We start from the raw sequence: 22,984 nt of genomic DNA, 5'->3' as shown, positions 1-22,984 counted from the left end.
TAACCTTTAATAATTTTGTTTCTTCTCTCTTGCTCTACCTTATTTTCTAGGGGGAATAAGTAGGAATATCAATTATCCTTCTCCCTCCTCCTGGATCTGACCAAGTTCTGGAAAATCTAGAGCCTGAAATGTTGGTTGGATTTTGATAAGGATAGGGGATTATTGCTAACTTCTTAGGCATGATCACTGGCATACCTATTTTATTTGATATCTGGAGCTGATCATTTTTAAACTCCTAACTCTCTATACAACAAAAATGTTTCAGTAATCATCATGAAATCAAATTGATCATAATGGCCAGAAAAAGCAACAGTGTATTTTTCATTTATTGAACTTTGTATGTACAAAACATGTCAGTAAAATAAAGAAATAACAAAACAAAGATTACATACCCAAAAATGTAACAAATTAATCCTATTTAATTACATTAATTCTAAAGGAAAAAATTATACCAACATATTGGTCTTTCACAGTAATGAATGATAACATTACATTACCCCAAAACTGGATTAGCCTCTTGGTGGGTGTGGAGCCAAAAGATTCAACCAAGCCAAAGATTGAGAGAAGGAAGGAAGGAAAGACATAGCAGGTAAGGAGAACACTGGGGATCTTTCCCAAAGCAGTGCCTCCCAGAATAGCAAAACTGGGTAAATTTTAAGCTAAGGCTATACACATATTCATGAAGGGCCTTGGGTGGTCTATAGAGTCCAAGCTTTAGTGGATTGAAGTTCCCAGGGTCAGAAAAGGTCAAATATCATCATCCCTTAGGTTCCAGCTGACCTGGTGATTGAGCGCTTCAAGCTAATCTTTACCATTGAAACAGAACTGGGAGCCTTTACAACTAATAATATTGTCTTTGCTGTTGCTACTTCTCTTGCCTAATAACAGTAGTTTGTTTCTGCATTCTTTTATCCCCTTAAGATCATTAATTACTGAGATCTGTTCAAGGGCAAGCATTGTGACCAGGCTTGGATAACACAATGACTTAGGCTTAAAATGGTTTCTCTTATGTCAAGAAAGCCATGCCTGGTTTTCTTTCTCCAGGAACCCCCTACTTTATCTACTTACAATTAGAGATTAACTGCAATTAAATAAGAAGAATTCCAACTAAAATAGTTTCATGTATGAACTAAAACTTGTCAGCTTTCTGCTCAGGAGTTCCAACCTGCTCCAAGTCACGAGTTTTAGTGTCTGTCCCAAACCCTTTATGAGATCAAGTCTTTATGAAATTAGGCCTAACCCATATCTGAATTCTGTCCACAAAACTAAAAGTTGTTTAGGTATTAGAAAATGTAAAATTACCAAACAAAAATATTTCACCTCCCAGTTCAAACTGTTTCACTGTTTTAAGTTTTAAACCCAAATAACGACTCCAAGCAGTCACATAGAATGACGGAATTGTAGTAACTCAAGTTCTCTTTATCTTTACAGTCATTATGCCATCATTGTTCATCTACTGTCTAGATGCAGAAATATTAGTACCACTGGGGTCTCAGACACGAGCTGTGTCTCCCTCATCCACAACCCACCCAATATAGCTCAATAATTCAAAACCTTTAGGAATTTACAAAATGAATGCTTGTAGTTCAGGGCCAACTGTGTAACTAACAATTCTCTAACTGCCATTAGAATACAATGTTTATTTAAATATAAGCAATAAAAGGTGCTAATTTGAAGTTTATATGTATTATTCAACACTATAAAGCAATTTTTTACAACTAAACAAAACAATTTTTTTAGGGAGAAGTATTTTATCACTGACATTGTTTAGAATTGCCAGTGCATGGTTGGTTTTTTGTTTTGTTTTGTTTTTAATTTATTTATTTAGTTTTTGGCTGTGTTGGGTCTTCTTTGCTGCATGTGGGCTTTCTCTAGTTGTGGCGAGTGGAGGCTACTCTTCCTTGTGGTGCGCGGGATTCTCATTGTGGCGGCTTCTCTTGTTGCAGAGCATAGGCTCTAGGTGCGTGGGCTTCAGTAGTTGTGGCACGTGGGCTCAGTAGTTGTGGTGCACGGGCTTAGTTGCTCCGCGGCATGTGAGATCTTCCCAGACCAGGGCTTGAACCCATGTCCCCTGCATTGGCAGGTGGATTCTCAACCACCGCATCACCAGGGAAGCCCTGTGCTATTAATTTTTAAAATGTCTCAAAGTGGGGTTTTTTGACCAACATTTCAGGATTTAAATACCAGGCAAGAAATGAATAAGACAAAAAATAACATATAAATAAAGGAGCTTAGTTTTCAGGAAGTTGAGAGCTGTAGTCTATTATTAGGGAGTCTTGGTTCCATGTTTATGTTAAATCTAACCATGAAGACAGGGCTATGTGAAACCTCAACAAATTGATTTTAAATCAGTGGAAAGCTAAGTGATAAAATTTTGCAACTTTGTTCAGAGTTAAAACAAAGGGAGAGAGAATTTCCTGGCATCATGCCACAAAAACTTGATTCGACATTTTTTTAAAAAATAAATTTATTTATTTATTTTTGGCCACGTTGGGTCTTCATTGCTGTGTGTGGGCTTTCTCTAGTTGCTGCGAGTGGGGGCTACTCTTCGCTGCGGTGCACAGGCTTCTCATTGTAATGGCTTCTCTTGTTGCGGATCATGGGCTCTAGGTGCACGGGCTTCAATAGTTGTGGCATGTGGGCTCAGTAGTTGTGGTGCATGAGCTTAGTTGCTCCACGGCACATGGGATCTTCCTGGACCAGGTCTCGAACCTGTGTCCCCTGCATTGGCAGGGGAATTCTTAACCACTGTGCCACCAGGGAAGTCCAGGACTCACACATCTTGCTTTCTACTCCCAACTCAGCCACATAGAATTTGTATGGCTTTCTTACCTGTAAAATGAGCATGAAAATACTGACCTCATGTTTTTATAAAGATTAGCAATACAGTGCACAAAACCTCTAGGCCAGGGAATTCCCTGGTAGTCCAGTGGTTAAGACTCTGAACTTCCACAACAGGGGCATGGGTTTGATCCCTGGTCAGGGAACTAAGATCCCACATGATCCGCGGTGTGGCCAAAACAAACAAACAAAAATCTCTAGGCCAGTGTCTGGTTCATAGTGGGCAATAAAATATTATGCATACCTGGGAATTCCCTGACAGCCAGTGGTTAGGACTCAGTGCTCTCACTGCCGGGGCCCCAGGTTCGATCCCTGGTTGGGGAACTAAGATCCTGCAAGCTGCATGGTGTGGCAAAAAAAAAAAAAAAATGTATATCTGTTTAAATTATTTCAGCAGGATAAAAGAAGGCTGGAAAAAAGAGGAAGGATAGTGTTTGGAGAGTTTTTCATATAGCAGAGGAAATAGACTATTCTAAGCCTGTCTAGATGGCGGACAGAAGTTGTAAGAAAGCATATCTCTGCCCTTAGGAAAAAGTGTTTGTTTTGTGATTGAGCAGGCAAAGAGTGGAAAAGTTGCTTAATAAAATATTGAGCTCCTTATCACTGGCCACCTTTGATGACTGAGAAGTCGCATAGTAAGGATGTTGTAAATTAGATTCATAGTGGTAGAAGATCCCTTCCAAATCCTGGGTTTTGTGATCTGGTATCACAGAGGTACCTCCTCTCCACCTACACATTTCAGAGGTTCAAAGCCCATAAAAGTGAAGAATTACTGGGTACTGAATTTTTACCCATAAAGCCCCTGCTTACCTCCCAAACTGCGAAGAGGACCATTTACAGACCATGCCTACCAACTAGGAAGAGTTGGTGGAGTTAATCTAACCATTTGTTTCTTATGTTCAAAAACATTCAGAAGCGTGCCTCGAACTATTGTATTTAACTCTCTCTCCTCCTGGTCCATTCTTTCCTTCCGCTCACCACAGGCCAGGGGTCCCCTTCTACCTCTGAACCTTCTCCAACATTCTACTGTAAGTCAGGACACTTTCATCTTCCCCTAACTTTGCCACCTAATCACAGATACAACTTCTGACAGCCCATTTTCCTCTACAACTTCTAGTTAAAATCACCAAGAAGGTAGTTTCACATATTAAAATAGAATAAAAATGTTAAGAATCAGTTGAGAAATATGAAGACTTAAAGAGGATATGACTGCCATGTTTGTGGTCATGAAGTTTTGGAAACAAACAAGTATTCATCAAATTTCACATTATGAAATAAGTTATGTCTCATTGAGCCTGAAGTAGTTCATTTTATGTCTAAAAACTTCTCAGGACGGCTTTATGCAAAGACGGATGGATGACTGTAATGTAGACATCTTCTATATCTCTCCCCTTCCTGTAACCCCAGACCACTGGCCCCCCTTCTCCAGGAAGCTGACCTCTATGAACTGCCACCATGAACTCTCCTACCCTCTGGCTTCCTGTTGGGTTTGACCAATGCAGAGCACTGGCAAGAGATAAAGGAAGGGAAGAAAGCATGGCCTGGGTATTAATCTCCTGCCCCCCCTCATGTGGGGGTCACTAGAGGCTGGGTGCCTCCTCCCACCAAAGATCTCAACTCCTGTCAAGTGGTCCTCTCCACACAGCCCTCTCTCCATCTCCAGTTCTAGGAACCAATCCCGCCTCTTGCCATTAGGGATGGCTCTGCTACTAGTGTCTATGTCTTGTGTTTCCCTACACCTGTCTTACACCTTTGTTCATCCTCCCTTCCTTAAACTCTTCTTGAATGATCCCAAGTTGAATATGTAATGTTTTTCATATCAGAACCTTAACTAATATAACCATCTCTATTGCTGAGTATCATCAATATGGTACTCACCCAGTTTGAATCTTTTACCAGTGAGACACTGTGCTGAGTTGGATATATGATAGGGCATGGAAGAGAGTGCAAAAATAAGGGTGAGGCCTAATACATGTTTAGCACAAAGCTTGACATACTCCTGCTGGAATGTGGAAAAACTTGGCCTCTTGAGTTTATGAGTGAGCACATACAGAGCAATAAATTCATCCTCAAGGCTGAAGGGTAACCAGGGGAAAGCATATTTAGTACGGACACTTTTATGGACAAGGCTATACTGTAGCAGTGATTGATTGTAATCATCGCTGGCTTGCTTAGCATTCATTTAGCCTTTTAATTGTTTCAAACATATCACAAAAACTTGTAATATTTGAAATAGTGTCTTGAACTCAAAAACATCAAGAATCTCTGGGTTTAGTGTTTAAGCCTTGGATAATACTTACTGCATAAGGTCTTCATAGAAATTAGGATTAAAATGCAAATTCATTTGGAAGAAGTAACACTAAGGGATTAAATGCATAAGGTAATGTTTCTCAAGTTTAAGAGTACATAGAATTACCTCAGAAGCTTGTTAAAAATATAGATGGCTGGCCCCTACCAAAGATAGTTTTTTTTCATTCAGATGTGACCTGAGAGTTGCATGTTCAATAAGCTCTCCAGAAAATTCTGATACATACCACATGTATTAGGTATCTATCGCTGCATAAGAGATTACCCAAATTTAGCAACTTGAAACTACACACGTTTATTATCTCACACGTTTTCTGAGGGTCAGAAATTCTGGAGGGACCTAGCTCCATGTTACTGCTTCAGGGTCTCTCATGAGGGTGTAGTTAAACCGTTAGCAGAGGCTACAGTCATCTCAAGGCTCAACGAGGTTGGAGAATCTGACTTTCAAGTTCACTTACGTGGTTGTTGGCCAGAGCCTTCATTTCCCTGCCATGTGGGCCTCTCCATAGGGCTGCTTACAACCTGACCACATACTTCCCTCACAGTGCGTGACCAGAGATAGAGACAGCCCAGGATGGAATCCTCAGTCTTTAATAACTTAATTTTGGAAGAGACATATCATTACTTTTGCCATATTCTATGGGCCCCACAGACCAGTCCTCATAGAATGTCAGAGGGGACTAGACTAGGGTGTGAATACCAGGAAGTGAGGACCAATGGAAGCTCTCTTGGAGGCTGGCTACCATACTACATTTTGGGTAATGCTGGCAAAAGTGACTAATATCATCTACAAGCTGCTTCTTTCTACAGATTTAGATAGAACAGATGATCCAGTAAGAAAATAAAACACAGATCCTGACCAACCCAGTGCTGGGTCAGCCCCTGTGAACCTAGACTCCAGGACCCACCGATCAGGCAGCTGAGCAGTATGCCCAGTGTCAACTGTCACACTTGATGCTAATGCCTGGTATCTTGTCTCCTGTTGGCCTGGTCCCTTTTTTGTCTCCCATTTTCCTGTCTTGAGTTTCTGGTCATGGAGTCTGACATTGCTGATCTGGACTTGCTGCCCTGACCTGCAGAACCTCTCTCACTTCTCACTCCTGCTCTCACTCCGCACCCAGAACTGATCTCTCTGGATCTGACCTCTGTCCTGCCTGCCTTAGGCACCTGCATGGAGACTTCCTCCTGGTCTAGCTGAAGCATCTCTCACCTCACACCATCTGGCCTGGCCTAACACAATCTGTCTTGATGTAGAATGTATCTATTGCTTCCCTCAGCTTCCCTTTTGGTGCAAAACTGAAAGCAGTCAGTCTCTACCATTAAATACATTCCATTTATATAAAAGGGTATTTTGTTGTCTATGTACTGTCTGTATATTTTAAAATATTTTCTGTCCTACGTTTTTTATTACTCTATTCATTCACTTGTTCATTTGTTCTTTCATTCAATCACTCAGTGATTCCAACTGATATTCTTTGTCTACTACATGCACATTTTCCCCTGCTTGAAGCCTCCCATCCCTGTTCACACATGCCGTTCCTCGCCATCCAGAGTGGAGTCTATTTCCTCTCTCCTTGAATCTGGCTGGCCTGTGACTTGCTCTCACGAATAGAATGTGGCAAAAGTGCACCCTGCTGGCCAAAGGCCTGGGCCTTAAGAAACCTGACAACCTCAGCTTTTGCTCTCGAGGGCCCCAAGCCACTATGTAAAAAATTTCAACCTCCCCATTGGAGAAAAAATGAGGCAGCTGAGGCACCAAACATGTGAGTCAAGCATCATAGATCCTCAAGCCCCAGTTACACCTTCCCAGCCAACACCACTTGGAGCAGATACCAGCAGTCTCCACCCAGGCCTGCCCACACTGCAGAATCGGAACAAAGGAATGGTTTTATTGCTTTAAGCCACTAGGTTTTGGGGCAGTTTGCAGTGCAGCAGTAGATAACATACATTAACAAACATGAAACTTCGAAATAAACAAATACGAAAAGTAAACTAACACGAAAAGTATACCAGGGGCAGAAAAGGCAACTTCTGAACTTATGACCTACTCTCAGGACTGAATGGTATTGCATTTGATTTTTTTTTTTTTTTAAAGTTAATGGTTTCAGTAAAGCAGAAGACTCAGAGTCCGGTTTATAGGGAATTAAGGAGAAAACAATTAGTGAAAAAGTAAAAACATGCAGGTATGGAGAAATCATTCCAGAAATTAGAGCAACACAGTGGTTTTCACCCTGCCTGTATTTTAAAATCACCTGGGGAACTTTTTTTTTTCTCGTTTCTTTTTCTTTGGCTGCTTTGGGTCTTCGTTGCTGCGCGCGGGCTTTCTCTAGTTGGGGTGAGCGGGGGCTACTCTTCGTTGCAGTGCGCGGGTTTCTCATTGTGGTGGCTTCTCTTGTTGTGGAGCACGGGCTCTAGGCACGCAGGCTTCAGTAGCTGTGGCTCGTGGTCTCTAGAGCGCAGGCTCAGTAGTTGTGGCTCACTGGCTCTACAGCGCAGGCTCAGTAGTTGTGGCGCACAGGCTTAGTTGCTCCATGGCATCTCCGTGGGATCTTCCTGGACCAGGGCTCGAGCCCATGTCCCCTGCATTGGCAGGCAGATTCTTAACCACTGTGGCACCAGGGAAGCCCCACCTGGGGAACTTTTTTTTTTTTTTTTTTTTTTTATTTATTTATTTATGGCTGTGTTAGGTCTTCGTTTCTGTGTGAGGGCTTTCTCTAGTTGTGGCAAGCGGGGGCCACTCTTCATCGCGGTGCGCAGGCCTCTCACTATCGCGGCCTCTCTTGTTGCGGAGCGCAGGCTCAGTAATTGTGGCTCACGGGCCCAGTTGCTCTGCGGCATGTGGGATCTTCCCAGATCAGGGCACGAACCCGTGTCCCCTGCATTGGCAGGCAGATTCTCAACCACTACGCCACCAGGGAAGCCCCCTGGGGAACTTTTGAAAGTGAAGATTCCTGGGTCCCATGCTTTAAGATCCTGATTTCAATAATTCGGGGTGGGGTCAAGGATATTGTTCTGAGATGGTGCTGAGGTTTGGAACAGATTGTGAAGAATAAAAATAAACTTGTAGTTGAAAGATCCAACATGGCAAGTAAAGATTTTTGGGAGATTGGATTATGTTGGAAGTTTCAGGAAAAATAGCTGGTGAAGAGAGTAGAGCTGTAGATTTGAAGAGAAAGGGAATAATTGAAAGAATTGCAAAGAGAGAAAAGGTCCAAGCACACAGGATGTCTTGATTGGATGGGTTTCTAAAGAACTTCCAAATGTTGCCTGAAGTCTCAAGAATGAAACATTGCATGCATATAGAATCATGTGAAAGAGTGTAAGTCAAATCGGAACATGGAATCTTTTAAGAGTGCGGGTTTAGAGGGTACTTTCACTTACTTGATTTTATTTTTCCACAGTGAGAGTATTACTTTTAATAATTAGACATACACACGCACAAAAAAGCAAAAGATTAAAAAAGCAGCTGAGAGAACTTTTCATTAAGCACCTTTTAACAATCATTCTGTACCTATTAAATTTTTTAAAGTATGTTCAAATGTGTAAACCCAACGTTTTTAGATCTAAGATGAATTGATATAATACTGGAATATGAACTTAGAATCACAAAACTATTCATACCTTTTGGCCTAATTCCACTTTAGGATTATACCTCAAGGAAATGACCAGAAAGAAAAGAAGTAGCTTGCACAAAGATGGTCATAGAAATGCTATTTATAATACTGGAAAGTTGGAAAAATCTCAAAACTTCAACAATAGTGGTAAGGCTAAGTAAACCGCAGTGCATTATCAAGATGGAAACTATGGAACACTGACTAGTGTGTGGGCCAAGTGGATACACAGAAATGTTAACTGATGCTAAATAAAAAGACAACACCAAAATCCCTTTGTAGGGATCAGAAAATAACATGGAGGGTGCAAATAGTTATAACTTAATATCCTTTCTCCATAAAATTGTTTAAAATCTGGATTTCTTAATGAGGGAGAGGCATAACCTAAGACTTGCCTACCTTGCTTCTTCTCTTAACTTCCAGTGCCTGAGTACACCAGTGATTTTGTCCCACTGCAGCAATGGAGTTTAACACCCACAAAAATAACTGGACACGTAAGTACTGGGGCACTTGTTTTTAATCAGGGACACTAAGTCAGTGTTTTGAAAAAATGGGTGCAGCAAAGGATATACCAGAAAAAAATGGCAATTGGAGATTTATAGAAGACACTCTTTTCCTTTCCTTTTCAATGCCAACCAAGTGATGGCATATACTGATGTGGTTATTTTCATTATAACCAGAGGGAAAGACCAATCAAAATGGAATGTTTAAGTTTTTAAAAAATATGAACTATCTCAAGCATACCAAGAAGCACAGAGAGTCATACAATAAATAGCCATGTAGTCAACACTGAGATTGAGCCAATGTGAATGTCTGGAAATCTTCTTTGTATCCTTCCCCAGTCCTGTTCATCTCCTTGTCTTCTCAAAGGTAAAACTATGTGGATATTATTGGTGTGTGTCCTGCCCTCGCATTTTAAAATACTTTTACCACATGAGTATAGATCTATAAATAATATAGAATGTCATTTTGCTTATTTAAAAATTGAAATGGGGGACTTCCTTGGTGGTCCAGTGGTTAAAACTTTGCCTTCCAATGCAGGGGGTACAGGTTCGATCCCTGGTCGGGGAACTGAGATCCCACATGCCTCATGGCCAAAAAACCAAAACATAAAACAGAAGCAATATTGTAACTAATTCAATAAAGACTTTAAAAATGGTATACATCAAAAAAAAATATTTAAAGAAATAAAAAATAAATTGAAATGGCAAAAATATATAAAAAAGAAAAAAAAAACAACTAAAAAAAGAAAAAGAGAAAAACAAAAAACAAATTTAAAAATAAAAAAAAATTGAAATAGCATCATCATGTATATACCCAGCTGCAAATTCTTTTCTTCATTTAGCATTGCTTTTGCAATATATCTATGTTAATGTGTGTAAGGGTAATTAATTTTGCTTTAATGACTGCATGGTAGTTTTAAAAATTATTAATTTTATAATGAAGTTGTTTTAACACAGAAAAAATAAATATAATAAACTTTCATGTACTCGAGACCACATTTCATCATATAATAGCATTGTGCTATAATGCCATGTTAGTTCAGATCTTTTTTAAAGAAACCAAACTTCCAGATACAATTGTAGCCTCTGAGCCCCTTTTCCTGATCCTAGTTCCCACCCTCCGTTCCTAGACACTATGACGAATTTATGATCCTGATGAATATTTTATTACTTTTCCTATATATTCATGATCCATAAACAAAATATAGTTGGGTTTTGAATGCTTTTAAATTTTATAGAAATGACAGGCATGCTTTTTTCTGCACATGCTTTTTTCATGTAACATCATGTTTCTGAGCTTTAACCATGCTGACAGACGGTGACTCTAGTTCTTGACAGATGTGGTGTTAGTTATTCATTGTCATTGCTGTATGTTTTTTCATCATGTAGCTATTCTACATATATTTATTGATTATTGTATGATGAAGATTTAGGTTGTTTCTAGGGTTTTTTTGTTTTGTTTTCTGGTTTTTTGTTTTTCTGGTTTTTTACTCTTATAAATACTACTACTAGGAACCTTGTGGAAGAGACATGGAGAGGCTCAGCCCAGATCCTCTTCCAAGGAATGGCTCGTTGCCTCACCTGCTGAGAGAGTTGCCAGTGTACAATCTTCATTCAGTCTTCACCTTTAGGGAATCACTTCAGCTTCATCCAGGGTTATATACCCTTCCAGGGACAACCCACATCCAACAACTGGGTGAATGCATAAACACCTGGTCCACTGTGGGAGCACCTCAGCTACAATGATCTCCATGGACTCAGGGGTATCAGGCCCCCACCACAGCTTGAGACCTCCTTCTCCTTACTTCTGCTCCCTCCTCTTTCTTTCCTCAGGTCTTGATCCCAAGGGCGTGTCCTAGTAAACAACCTGCATGTTAAACACTGCCAACGTTAACAGATTAAAGAAGAAAAATACGATTATCCCAATGCAGGCCACAAGCTACTCTGTGGGAGAGAGTCCCCATGGAGGAGCACAGAAGCCCAGACATGTGAGGGAAGCAGCCATATTGGACACCCAGCCTGCTCAAGCCTCAAGAGAGAACCATCCAGCTAAGACCAATCAACCTGCAGTAACATGAGCGATAATAATAAATTGTTTTAAATTGTTAAGTTTGGGGGTGGTTTATTACAGAGTAATATATAAGGAGATCATAGCAATAGAAGACAACTTCCTTAACATGATAATGTATAGCTACCGAAAGCTAGGAAAAATATTCTAAGAATGATAAATCTTTAGTTTCATTCCCATGAACATCCAAAAGATTAATAAACACCGGAACTGTTTCCAATAGATATTGTTTCAGAGGCTTTAGCTATAAGACATATGGTGGGCAGAATAATGCCCCACCCTCCCAAAGATATCCACATGATAATCTTCAAAACTGTGACTATGTGAGGTTACCTGGCAAAGGGGAATTAAGGTTGCAGATGGAATTAAGGTTGCTAATCAGCAGACATAAAAATTATCCTGACCGTGTCTCTCCTCCTACGACAATCACTTTGATTATCTTTTGCTAGAAAAACTTAAAAATAGCAGGATCTAAGCTTTGAACTGAACTCTTACATTATTATTAATATTTTTCTGTGTTTAAGTTTCAAATAACTTATTTTTTAAAGTAAGTCCAAAGTGTCCTGATTTATACATCTCAATAAAAAAAAATCACAGTGAAAAAAAAAATTATCCTGGATTATCCCTGTGGTCCGATATAATCACAAAGGTCCTTAAAAATGGAAGAGGGAGGTAGAAGTCAAGAGTCAAAGGAGATGTGACAAGAGAAGCAGGATCTGTCTCTGAGAAGAAATGTCATGTGCTGTGGGAAGAATTTGGCCCACTATTGCTGGCTTACAAGATGAAGGGAGAGGCTAGACACCTGTGAATGTGGGCAGCTCCTAGAAGCTGGAAAGGGCTAGGAAATGGATTCTGCCCTGGAGCCTCTAGAAGAAACGCAGCCCCACAGACAACTTGACTTTAGCCCAGTGAGACTCGCTTCAGACTTCTGACCTCTAGAACCTTAAAGATAATAAATTTGAGTTGTTTTAAGTCATTAAGTTGGTGGTAATTTGTTGAAGCAGCCATAGAAAACTAATACAAACCATATACATATAAAAGAAGGGATATAAGGATAGGAAAGTAAGTATGTATTTGGGAGAGGTATGTTGTTCTCTCTCTCAAACGTTTTTTGGAAATGGCAGTTATTGTTTCAGGTTCTAGACTTTATTATGTAAAACTCACCCAGGTTATCTGCATCAAGTGACATGAATACAGGACTGGGTCTACGCAATGAGGAAGAACTCAAACCCTATTTAGTACTTAGCTTTGAATTTACCTTAGATCCTGAAAAATCATTTCAAACAAGATAATGAAGCCATACCTTGAAGATCTTCCTCAAGAGAGTCTGGAAATCTATTTCTGTTTCTAATTTCTAAAAAATTATTTGTGATGATCCACTCAAACTGAAGCCAATTACTAGAATGTGAGCACCACATTGTACTCTATTTGTGCCCTCGATGTGTCATGAATCAATGAATGAATAGTACCAAGGTTTTGTAAAGCACAGATGGTGTTGTGGCACCCATGAGAACGTGCATCTCAGATCTCCAAGCGTAATCCTGACAGCCCGGGTTGCTGCATTATGAATCCACCACATTTCCTCCAGGCTGCTCCCAGCCACTGACTGAGGAGATGGGGAGTATGGCAGGCCTGTTGCTGTGAGACATGAAACTCCTCTGACAGGTAACTTTGGCTTAAGGATTCCCCATTGACCTACAGAAAATACTCTAAACTGCATTGCACTCCAAGATGCTTTCTATTGAAACTTCCTTTCTTCCCCACTCCTTCACCACCACCAGTTCTCCCCTTTGCTCTGGCTCCCTCCCCATTTTTCCCTTAGAGGTGTTTCCCTCCAAATTCTCTTACACATCTAATCCCATCATTCTATCTGCTTATTGGAGGATCTTAATACTGTGGTTAAGGGTATGGGCTTCAAAGGATTCCCTAGATGGGACACTGAGAACAAAAGAGAAACAATTCAGTAGGTGCTCAAAGATTTAGGACATAAAGATATAGGATTAGGATTTAGTTCAAGGACGTTGAGTGATGACAACTTAAATCTGGTTCTGAAGGGACTGATAACATACATTATTATGTAAATATACACAATGGAATTCCTTTTTTTTTCTGGTTTTCACTTTTTATTGTACTTACATTTAAATTACCATTAAATACTAAGCATAAGTATATGCTCATCTTATGCCCAGATTTTTGAAATTACAGATAAATGGATGGATGCCTTAAAAGATATTAGACATTGTAGAGTATATTAAACAACTGCAGAATAAGGATGTCTCTATACTCTGACACATTTGGTGGTGCAACTCCATAGGGGCAGGAAGATAAATATGAGACTTCAGGCTGCAATTGGAGGAAAAATCTGTTCAGGACTGAGTGAGGAGCTTCTTGCACAATGGAATTCTTTTAAAAACAGTATCAAAGATGTATACTTATTAAAATTTTCAGGAGACATTATTACGTGAAAAAGATAGTTTACAAAGTAGTATTTATAGTGGGATCTCGCTTTTGTAAATAAGTATAGAAAAAAGTATAAAAATATCCATATCAAGGTTTTAAAAGTGGTATCTCTAGGTAGTATTTAAAGTTTCTTGTTTTGGTTTATCTGCAGTTTTAAATTTGTCTACAATGAACATGGGCTGCTTTTGTAATAATACTTAAGAAAGTTTTTTTAAGGTTGAAAGAAATATTGACGTCCTTAATGAAGCATGCTACTCTTAGGTACTGTCAAACATTGAAAGCAGATTTGTATCAGATGTAAATTTTGTTCACCTTCTCAGCTCCCCTCAATTGCTTTTCTTTCTTTTTGCCACTGAGAGGCCCTGGCAAAAGGTGAGAGTCCTCTTTCTAAAATTTTCACTGGTGGTGAGTTGGGACAACATACTAGTGGACATGTACCAGTGGCTGGTGCGAAGATTTAGGCGTTTGAAATGTAAGGGTAACGATAATATATAAGGATAATGGAAGTGGAGGGTTGTTATGAGATCGGGCTGTCATCCTAAGACTGATAATGCAAAAGCTGTGGGTAACTAACATTGTTCATAGACTTGAAGGTCACTCTCTCAGGACAAGAGGATTTAACATCCAAGCTAAGACCCTAGTGGATGTTGAAAACTTGCCATGAGGGTGACTCCTAGAAACCTGGAAAAAGCAATGAGCCTCCCAGAGCCTGAACTGAAATGCTTGAATTGCCATGGTATACAAAAGAGGAAGGGAATAAAAGACTCAGGGAAGTGGGAATGCTGGAATGGGTATGTTACGTGAGGCCAGAACAAATATGTTTCCCAGGAAGGTCCCAAGAATATGCCATTCACCAAGGGTGTTTGTTAGAAATGTGTTGGTGAGAGGGGCCCCAGCATCCCCATGAAGTTCATTGTGGCTCTCCTTTGTAGGCCAGGGTTAAAGGCAGAAGTGGTCACAGAATTTGGCTCATTGATAGCAATGGGGATGAGAAGGCCCTGGAGCAACAGAGGCCATTGATAGCATTTCACCATCAGAGGTCAGAGGGTCACAATGTCCACAGTTATGGGATGCTTAATAAACCACAGCATCCCGAGGGGCAAAATAGCCGAGCAGCCAATAGACACTGGTTAATATACATAGTCAAAATAGAGCCAGAATGGATGAGTGGGAGGTTGAGGGAAGTACTCAAAGTAGTCTCTTGCCCAGTTTTCAGTTTTCAGACCTGGTACCATTGACTGAAGAGATGACTGGGTCCCAGTGCAAAGAACTCTGCAATACATAATGATTTCCCCAGTGCTTCCCCAAAGGGATCTAGGCTGTGTACTTGAGTGACTGTTCACTGGGGAAAGGGAAATTCTCAGGCATTTCAAGGACTACTGAGGACAGGGTCTAAGTTGACAACCAGAGACTTCATCGTGGGCTCTGTGGACCAGGTAATAAATGGAGTCTTGACCAAAGTCTGGGTCCACCAGGTATGTGAAGTCACCTGGTACTCATTTCCCTGGTCCCCAAATACATATTGGGATTGACATATGTGGCAGATGGAGTCACCCATACACTGAGTCTGTTGATGAGAGCTATCATAGCAGGGAAGTTCGAGTGGAAGCATCTGAAACTGCCTACCTCCCACCAAGATAGTGAATCAAAAGCACTATAACCCTGGAGAGGGATAGCAGAGATTAAAGCCCCTCTTAAAGATGTAGGCATGGTTGTCCCTAGAATAGCTCTGTTTAATATGCTGGTCTGGTTCTTGCAGAATCCAGATGGATTCTAAAGACTATTACTAGCTCAACCAGGAAATAGTCCTGATCACAGCTGCCCAGCCAGATGTAGTTTCTTTGCTACAGCAGATAATATGGTCTCTGGTACTCAATATGCAGCCATTGATTTGGCAAATGTGTACTTTTCTATCCTAGTCAGGAAAGAAGATCAGAAACACTTTGCTCCAGGGCCATGTTAACTCTCCCACCATCTGCCATAATTTAGCCTGAAGACATCTGGACCACCTGGACATTTCACAGAATATCATATTGATACATTACACTGATGACATCATGGTGATCTGGCAGGATGAGTAAGAGGGTGCTGGCATGCTGGAGACATATGCACTCCAGAGGGAGGGAGACAAACTCTACAAAAATTCAGGCACTTGCCAACTCTGTAAAGTTTCTGCACATCCTATGGTCAGGTGTATGTCAGGACATTCCCTTCAAAGTAAAGGACAGATTGGTGCATGATGCAGCCACTACCACAGTGACTGTTAAGCCTCCTTGGGCTTTGGATGCAACACATTCCACACCTAGGAAAACTGCTCCAGCTCATATATCAGGCAATGTGGAAGGTGCCAGCTTTGAGTAGGGCTCAAAGTAGAGAATGGCTCTGCAGCAGGTCCTCATTGCAGAATAAACAACCCTGCCGCTTAGAACAAAAATCCCAGCACACCCTATGGTATTCGAGATGGCAGTAGTAGTAAAAGATATGGTGTGAAGTTTTCAGCAAGTCCCAGTGGGAGAATCACAACCCAGTCTCCTGGGGTTATGGAATAAGGTCAAAATGTAGATTTCTGTAGCTTTACTTATTCCCAGGGAGTATTTATACACTCAAGAGATCTTGCTTGACAATCAGATATAGCCCTAAATAAAGAATTGTAAAGTACTACAGTAACCTGCCATGGGAATTTCAGTTTGTTTGTTTTTTTTATTTCTAGGATAACAGTTACTAAGATAGAGGAGAATAGAGGAGACCAGAAACATTGAAACAACTTTTTTGACAAAACACAGTTGCCAGAGTATTGGGGGAAAATACTTAACACCTGTGTGACCACAAACAATTTTTCTCTAGCACTATTGTGATAAGACGTAATGTTGTGGATAAATATTGCAATTTTAATATACATGTAAATAAAAATACTTCCCATAAACATATTCTTTTGGCATTCATTCTTAGTATTTATACTTACCTATAATGTATTATAAGAAGAGAGCTACAATTATCTCATCACTTTTTATCAGAAAAACTGTTAGTAGTAACTTTTCCACAGAAAAGAGGAAATTTTTCTATAACGTGCTATTGTTTGCTTAGCTGGTGATACAGATTTGCAATGGCTTTTCTCTCTTTCTTCCTGCCTTTCAAAAGGTGTTATTTCTGATTTGCATTTGAGAGTTGCCACAAGTTCAGTTACAAGCTTTGAAAATTTATGGTTCACATAAAGAACTGTAAAAAGGTTTAAAAACCAGTCCTTTCCCCTTTTTGCTCATCCTGCCCTGCCCAAAGTGCCCCCATTTTTTTTTTTTTTTTGGTCAGAGCAGATCTACAGGTCTAAAATGTCCAGCCGAGTGACAGGACTAAAGCTTTTGGCTGTTTATTCGGATGTTAGGACAACACTGAAGGAAGTATGGCTAACAATGCCAGGTTAATCCAAACGGTCTCGCATATATTTTAGAAATATGGATAAAAGTAACAAATAATTCCCATTGTACTTTACTGTGAATGCAGAATACCTGCAAAATGAATTGGATACTAGCAGGAAAAAAGAATGCCAATAATATAAACTAGATTATAAGATCCACTAGGCAATTTTAAGAATTTTCATCATAGTTCAGTATGAACAGAATTCTTCAGATTTACATGATTTTTTTTTTTTTTTGGTATGTGCATTCTGGTAACTCATAATTGAATACTATTTCAAAAGACTCAAGTCAGTGACCTCACAACGAGGTTCACAGAACAGCACACAACGATGAATCCTGAAGCAATAAAACACTGATGAACCGAGATGTAAACATTCATACTATTGGCACATGACTGAATTTTCATTTAATTTTATTTTGTTTTGGAGTTCTACTGGGTTGTCTTCAGACACCTTCCTTTCATATCTTAAACTGTATCGCAAGGGTACTAGGAGAGAACCCAGTAGTCTAGAGGATCCCAATAAAGCTTAGCACATAGTTCACATAACGTTACGGACTACTTCTTTCTGAATATAGGAGTTACCCCTCCGGGCGAATGGAGGAAAATTTACACCTGAGGGTACCTTTGAATGACTGGAGTTCAAAAATTCTCAGCTCCTCCACCTTCGTTCCTCTTTTCCTGGGTTCGAAGGCCACCTGTCCCGCAGAGTACACCTGCCCCTCTCTCTGCATGCGGGTCACTGGCTCCAGACCGCCGGAGAAGGAGGCTAAGTCGGAGGAAGAGAAGACTCAGGCGCGCGGCCGCGAGCGGGCGGGGGCGGGAGACGCAGAGGGGCGGGGCCGACGCGCGCGAGCGGGGTGTGCGCGCCTCCGCCGCCGCGTCACCAGCGTGCGGCACGTGCCCGTGTTTACGTCCCTCGTGGAGCCGCGACGTCAGCAGCCGAATGGCAACATTGTGGCGATACTGAGGCGCAGAGTTTAGGAGACGCGTCCCTCCGTCACGCCGGCTCCAGTGGGTCGGGAAGAAGAGGAGGAGGGGCGGGGAGATCGGTCCGGGCGAGCGGCGGAGGCTCACAAGCCCCCGGTTCCGACCACCTACCCGCCTGCCCGGCGCCAGGCAACCCGCGCCTCACCTCCGGAGCGCCGCAGACGCAGCACCGCGGCCTCGCTCGGGGGGCGGCCCGGGCGGGCGCGAGGCGCTGCCGCAGCGCAGGGCTTGTAAACAGATCCGGCCGCACGTGACCATGTGAACTACCTGCTCCTGCGACGCGTATTGTCTTTCCCGCGAGCCGCACCACAAAGGAGCGCGGCGGGTGCGAGTGCGAAGAGACGGGCGAGCGAGCGGGGAGAGCCGGCCGGCGCGCTAAGATGGCTGAAGGCTCCCGGCGAGGGTGAGCTGGGGGCGCGGTGCAGTCAGCCGGTGAGTCCTCTGGCGGGCAGGGCCGGCGGCGCCTTCCCCGCGGCCTGGCGCCGGAGCCACCATGTCGTTCGCGCTCGAGGAGACGCTCGAGTCGGACTGGGTGGCCGTGCGGCCCCATGTGTTCGACGAGCGCGAGAAGCACAAGTTCGTCTTCATCGTAGCCTGGAACGAGATTGAGGGCAAGTTTGCCATAACCTGCCACAACCGGACGGCCCAGAGGCAGAGGAGCGGCACCCGGGAGCAGGCGGGGGCGCGAGGGGGCGCTGAGCCTGGCGCACCCGCGTCCGACGGGACCCGGGGGCCGGGCAGCCCGGCGGGCAAGGGTCGCCCCGAGGCCACTGCCTCCGCGACTCTGGGCAGGAGCCCCGGGTCCCGGAGGCGCCTGGCCTGGGCGGAGGGAGGCTCTCCGCGGAGCGCGTGCAGCCTTCGGGGGGACCCACTGCTGCGGAGGTCGGCCGGCAAAGGGGCGGAGAGCTCTCTTCGGAGCCCAGTGCGGGCCAACTCCAGCCCGGTCCGGAGGACATCTGGAGGCAGGGATGTGGCGGGGGCCGCCGCTGCGGCAGCCCCGCCGGCGCCGAAGGAGGCCCCGGTGTCGTCGGTGCGGGTAGTGAGCGCCTGCGGGACGGTCACCGAGGAGATCGAGGTGCTGGAAATGGTGAGGGAGGACGAGGCGGACCCGGCGGCGCTGGCGCTCTCGGACGCTGAGCAGTCGCAGCCCGCCGCCGAGCTGGAGTCCCCGGCCGAGGAGTGCAGCTGGGCCGGGCTCTTTTCCTTCCAGGATCTGCGCGCGGTGCACCAGCAGCTGTGCTCCGTGAACTCGCAGCTGGAGCCGTGCCTGCCTGTGTTCCCCGAGGAGCCCTCGGGCATGTGGACGGTGCTGTTCGGGGGCGCCCCGGAGATGACCGAGCAGGAGATCGACACGCTGTGTTACCAGCTACAGGTTTACCTGGGTCATGGCCTGGACACCTGTGGCTGGAAGATCCTCTCCCAGGTACTCTTCACCGAGACCGATGATCCGGAGGAGTATTACGAAAGCCTTAGCGAGCTGCGGCAGAAGGGCTACGAAGAAGTGCTTCAGCGGGCCAGGAAGCGCATCCAGGAGGTAAGAACGTAGTCTGGGCTCCACTCATCGCTTTTGGTCCCTCCTCACTGCCGGAGGCTGGAGCCTCGGTCTAGGCTGTGCGCATTTGGGGCGCTTGTGTTTCTAGTTAGACAAGGGAAAAGAATGGTTCCTGACCTATCTCCCTCTTTATTCCTTTCAGTAGTGGGGAAAACCGTGGCTTTCCTTATTTGCCCTCTGAAGGAACTTTGATAAGTCTTTAGATTTCCGCCTCCCACTTAACACATAGATTCTATAAAGTGCTTTGTTTGCTACTAAGTACTGGTAATAAGATTAAAGCCATTTAGCAGAAAGCTGTCCCATAAATATAAGCTAAATGAGCGTTTCTCTTTGTCCCTGAAGTTGTTTCCAGCAATAATTACCCAGATTATTAACCTTACTTTCCTGGCGTCATGTTCATTTATTCAAAGTGGTTTGTCTTATGGAGCAAAAACGGTCAGTTTTTTGTCTCCATATGTCATTTGGCAACTTAGGCAAATTTAAAAATCATTGTCATCCAGATGAGTGGCCTGTCCAAATGAAAAACCCCCTACTGACAATTGGATGCAAATGGACTTTGAAAGGTTTTATACACACTCTAGGAATATAGCAAGTCTTTAAAGAGGGCTCATGTTTCACTCTTGTTTTAGGCAGAAAAAAGGCCCTGGGCAGGAATGTTTATTATGCTTTTGGACTTGAGGAGTAAAAGTAGTGCAAACACTGTTTCAAACGAATCTTTAAAATAACAGGAAACAATGGGAAAAGGTCTGAATGGTTATACAGAGGGAGTTCTACGATGTGGAAAAGATACGTATAATTTGGGGTCATGTGTACTTATCAGCTTTTGCCGGAAAAACTACTAAAGAAGTACTCTCGTTTTTAAAGCAATTTATTATTTTTAGTATTAGTATCAGTTGAGGTTGGAGTTGAGGTGGGGAAATGCCCCCTTTTATCATGTTTATATTGCTGACATTGTGTTGTCATCTGTCAGCCTTGCCTATGTTTATGTACTACTTGAATCCTGCTATTAGTGCTACGAAGCAGGAGCCTTGTGGTTTCTTCATAGAATATTACGAAGTCTTTGTTAGACTTAAGGATTTAGGAAATAATACTTTATCACTTATCCCACAGTGCTCTCTTAAAACTTAGAGTGAATCCAGGTTTTGACTTCTGTTAGTTTACTTTATGTTATAAACATCACCCATCATAGTATGATCCTGTAGTTCCAGGAATCTGTTTTTATTTCCCTTTTTATCATCTTAGTTCTGGAGTCTGTGTTCTACCTTAAATCCTTTCTGGAAGGAAGTGACAAATCTTAAAATGGTCACATTCTCTTTAGAGTTTTAATAGTGACCGGTATTTCTTTTAAACTGCAAGGACAAAGTTAGTGCTTCTTTTGCTTATTCATTTTACAGGTATATATTATCCTTTTTTTTAAAACTTTCTATTTTTTAATCCCTGAATGATGTAGGTATGTCTGCTTTCAACTTTACTGATACTCAGAAAAAATAATTCTTTCTGGTTATTTCATTCAAACTGGGTCAAAAACGAAGGCTGCTGAAAAATATAGTTAATTAGAGTTTTCTAGAACTCATGTACTTTTTTGAAAAAGTATTTTTCCTAATTAAGGTTATATTGACCATAATGTTTTATTCTCTTCAACAGAGAAAATTTAAATTTTAATGAGTATTTTGTTTTGGGAAAAACTCTAAATGAAGTCTATTATAAATGCATTGAACATTAAATACATAAATTTTTGGTTCTTCGCTTAGTTGAACAGTATTTGAAAAATAGCTATCAAGGACAACAAATAGTTTCAGTTATAATGCCCACCCTGATTTCTACTGGAAGGTTATTTTGGAAGAAATTAAGCTCAGTAGGGGGAAAGAATTGCATGATTAATTAGTGATGTCTGCCATGGGCGTGACAGTGGGAGTGTATAGCATAACTGCCATATTTTTTTTTCTTCCCCATCTGCTTAAATTTTTTGCTGTCTTAATAGTTTGCAGTACCATTTTTTTAGGTAAAATCATTGTAGAAGTTGTGTCATTTTTGTTTTATCAATTCTATTGAGTTAGTAATTATGTCTAAATCTTTTTTTTTTTTAAATTCCCAGTTCCACAATTCTTGTGGAATTGACTATAGGTTTTTAAAAACTAGGTATATGTGGTAAATCAAACATATTCTTAGGTATGTGTTGCTGGAAAATTTGATCCTTTGGTCATGTTTTTCCTTTAATTTCTCTGAATCTGTTTTCCGGTTCTTTTTTCTACAGTCTTCCTTTTCCTATCCATTTAAAGGTTTCAGTTTAGAGACCACACCTATTTGTGCAAAATGGTCAGTAAATTGTGGAAGGAGGGTTTTTTTTTTTTAATAGAACAGACTGTACAACGAGACTGTAAACTTCTCAAGGTCACCAGCCTTGACAGTATCATGGAATTCTCTTCTTTGCCACCCCTAGTTCAGGGCCACACATCTTGTGAGCACTCTTAATAATAGTGGACAAAGGACACCAATTTTTTGTTGTTGTTGTTGTTTTTTAGTGTTGCAGGAATTTAAAAGATTTAGAAGTGTCATTTTAATGTAAAGTTGTGAGTAAATAAAAATTTTGAGCTGATAAATGTAAATTCCTCAAGGGACCATACTGTTTAAAAACTAGGAGAAAAATCTCTTAAAACTGTAAATACTGTACGTAACTTACTAAATAAGGAGTTGTTATCTGGGGTTGGTGAATTTCCTATAAATTGAGGGGAGCTATAGATGGACTTTAATGGAGTACCTTAAGTAGAATGCATAGGCGCCTGTATATGCATAGGCATAGTCACAGTTTTGGAGGGAAAGGCTTAAAGGTGTTCTTCAAAAACAGCCTTAAAACCACAATTATAAATTATCTGCTTTGTAAGCTTAGGACATAACCTCTATTGGAATTTAATTTTTGGAATATATTTATGATTTAATATGGGGTTATAAGAAGCAGTCCTATATCTGTCTTGTGGAGTATTGAAGAATTAAACCTTAAGTTTTCTGCCAGAAGTTTTTGTTAATGGTTTACAAATTTGGTCAAATGACTAGTTTGTGAGGTGGTACAATTTATACAATACTAATGAAATTATTTTTAGATGACATAAGAATTGTAGATTGTATACTACTTAGGGCTTTAATCTTGAGTACAAATGAAATGTGAAATTTATTACATGGTAGGCTTGTCTTGGACTTTTACAAGGATTTACTGTAAGTAGTGCTATTTATATAGCGAGCACTA

At 41.7% G+C, this 22,984-nt stretch overlaps 1 protein-coding gene and 1 long non-coding RNA gene across 5 annotated transcripts in view; one reads left to right on the top strand and one right to left on the bottom strand.

The window, feature by feature from the left end:
- Positions 1-22,984, bottom strand: part of LOC309659055 — a 430,937-nt gene that overhangs the window by 393,925 nt on the left and 14,028 nt on the right. The window lies entirely within an intron of this gene.
- The window catches only part of JMY (junction mediating and regulatory protein, p53 cofactor), a 72,466-nt gene continuing 68,031 nt past the window's right edge, over positions 18,550-22,984 (top strand). For all 4 annotated transcript variants that reach the window (XM_082458070.1, XM_082458069.1, XM_082458068.1 and 1 more), the window contains exon 1: positions 18,550-19,725. In XM_082458070.1, the coding sequence (XP_082314196.1) occupies positions 18,685-19,725 (1,041 nt within the window). In that variant the 5' untranslated portion in view covers positions 18,550-18,684. The remainder of the gene's footprint in view (positions 19,726-22,984) is intronic.

Source organism: Balaenoptera physalus, assembly GCF_965194825.1.
Source record: "Balaenoptera physalus genome assembly, chromosome: 3".
NCBI classification, from domain to species: Eukaryota; Metazoa; Chordata; class Mammalia; order Artiodactyla; family Balaenopteridae; genus Balaenoptera; species Balaenoptera physalus.
The sequence above is the reverse complement of the archived record's forward strand: the minus strand, read 5'-3'. Positions and strand labels throughout refer to the sequence as shown.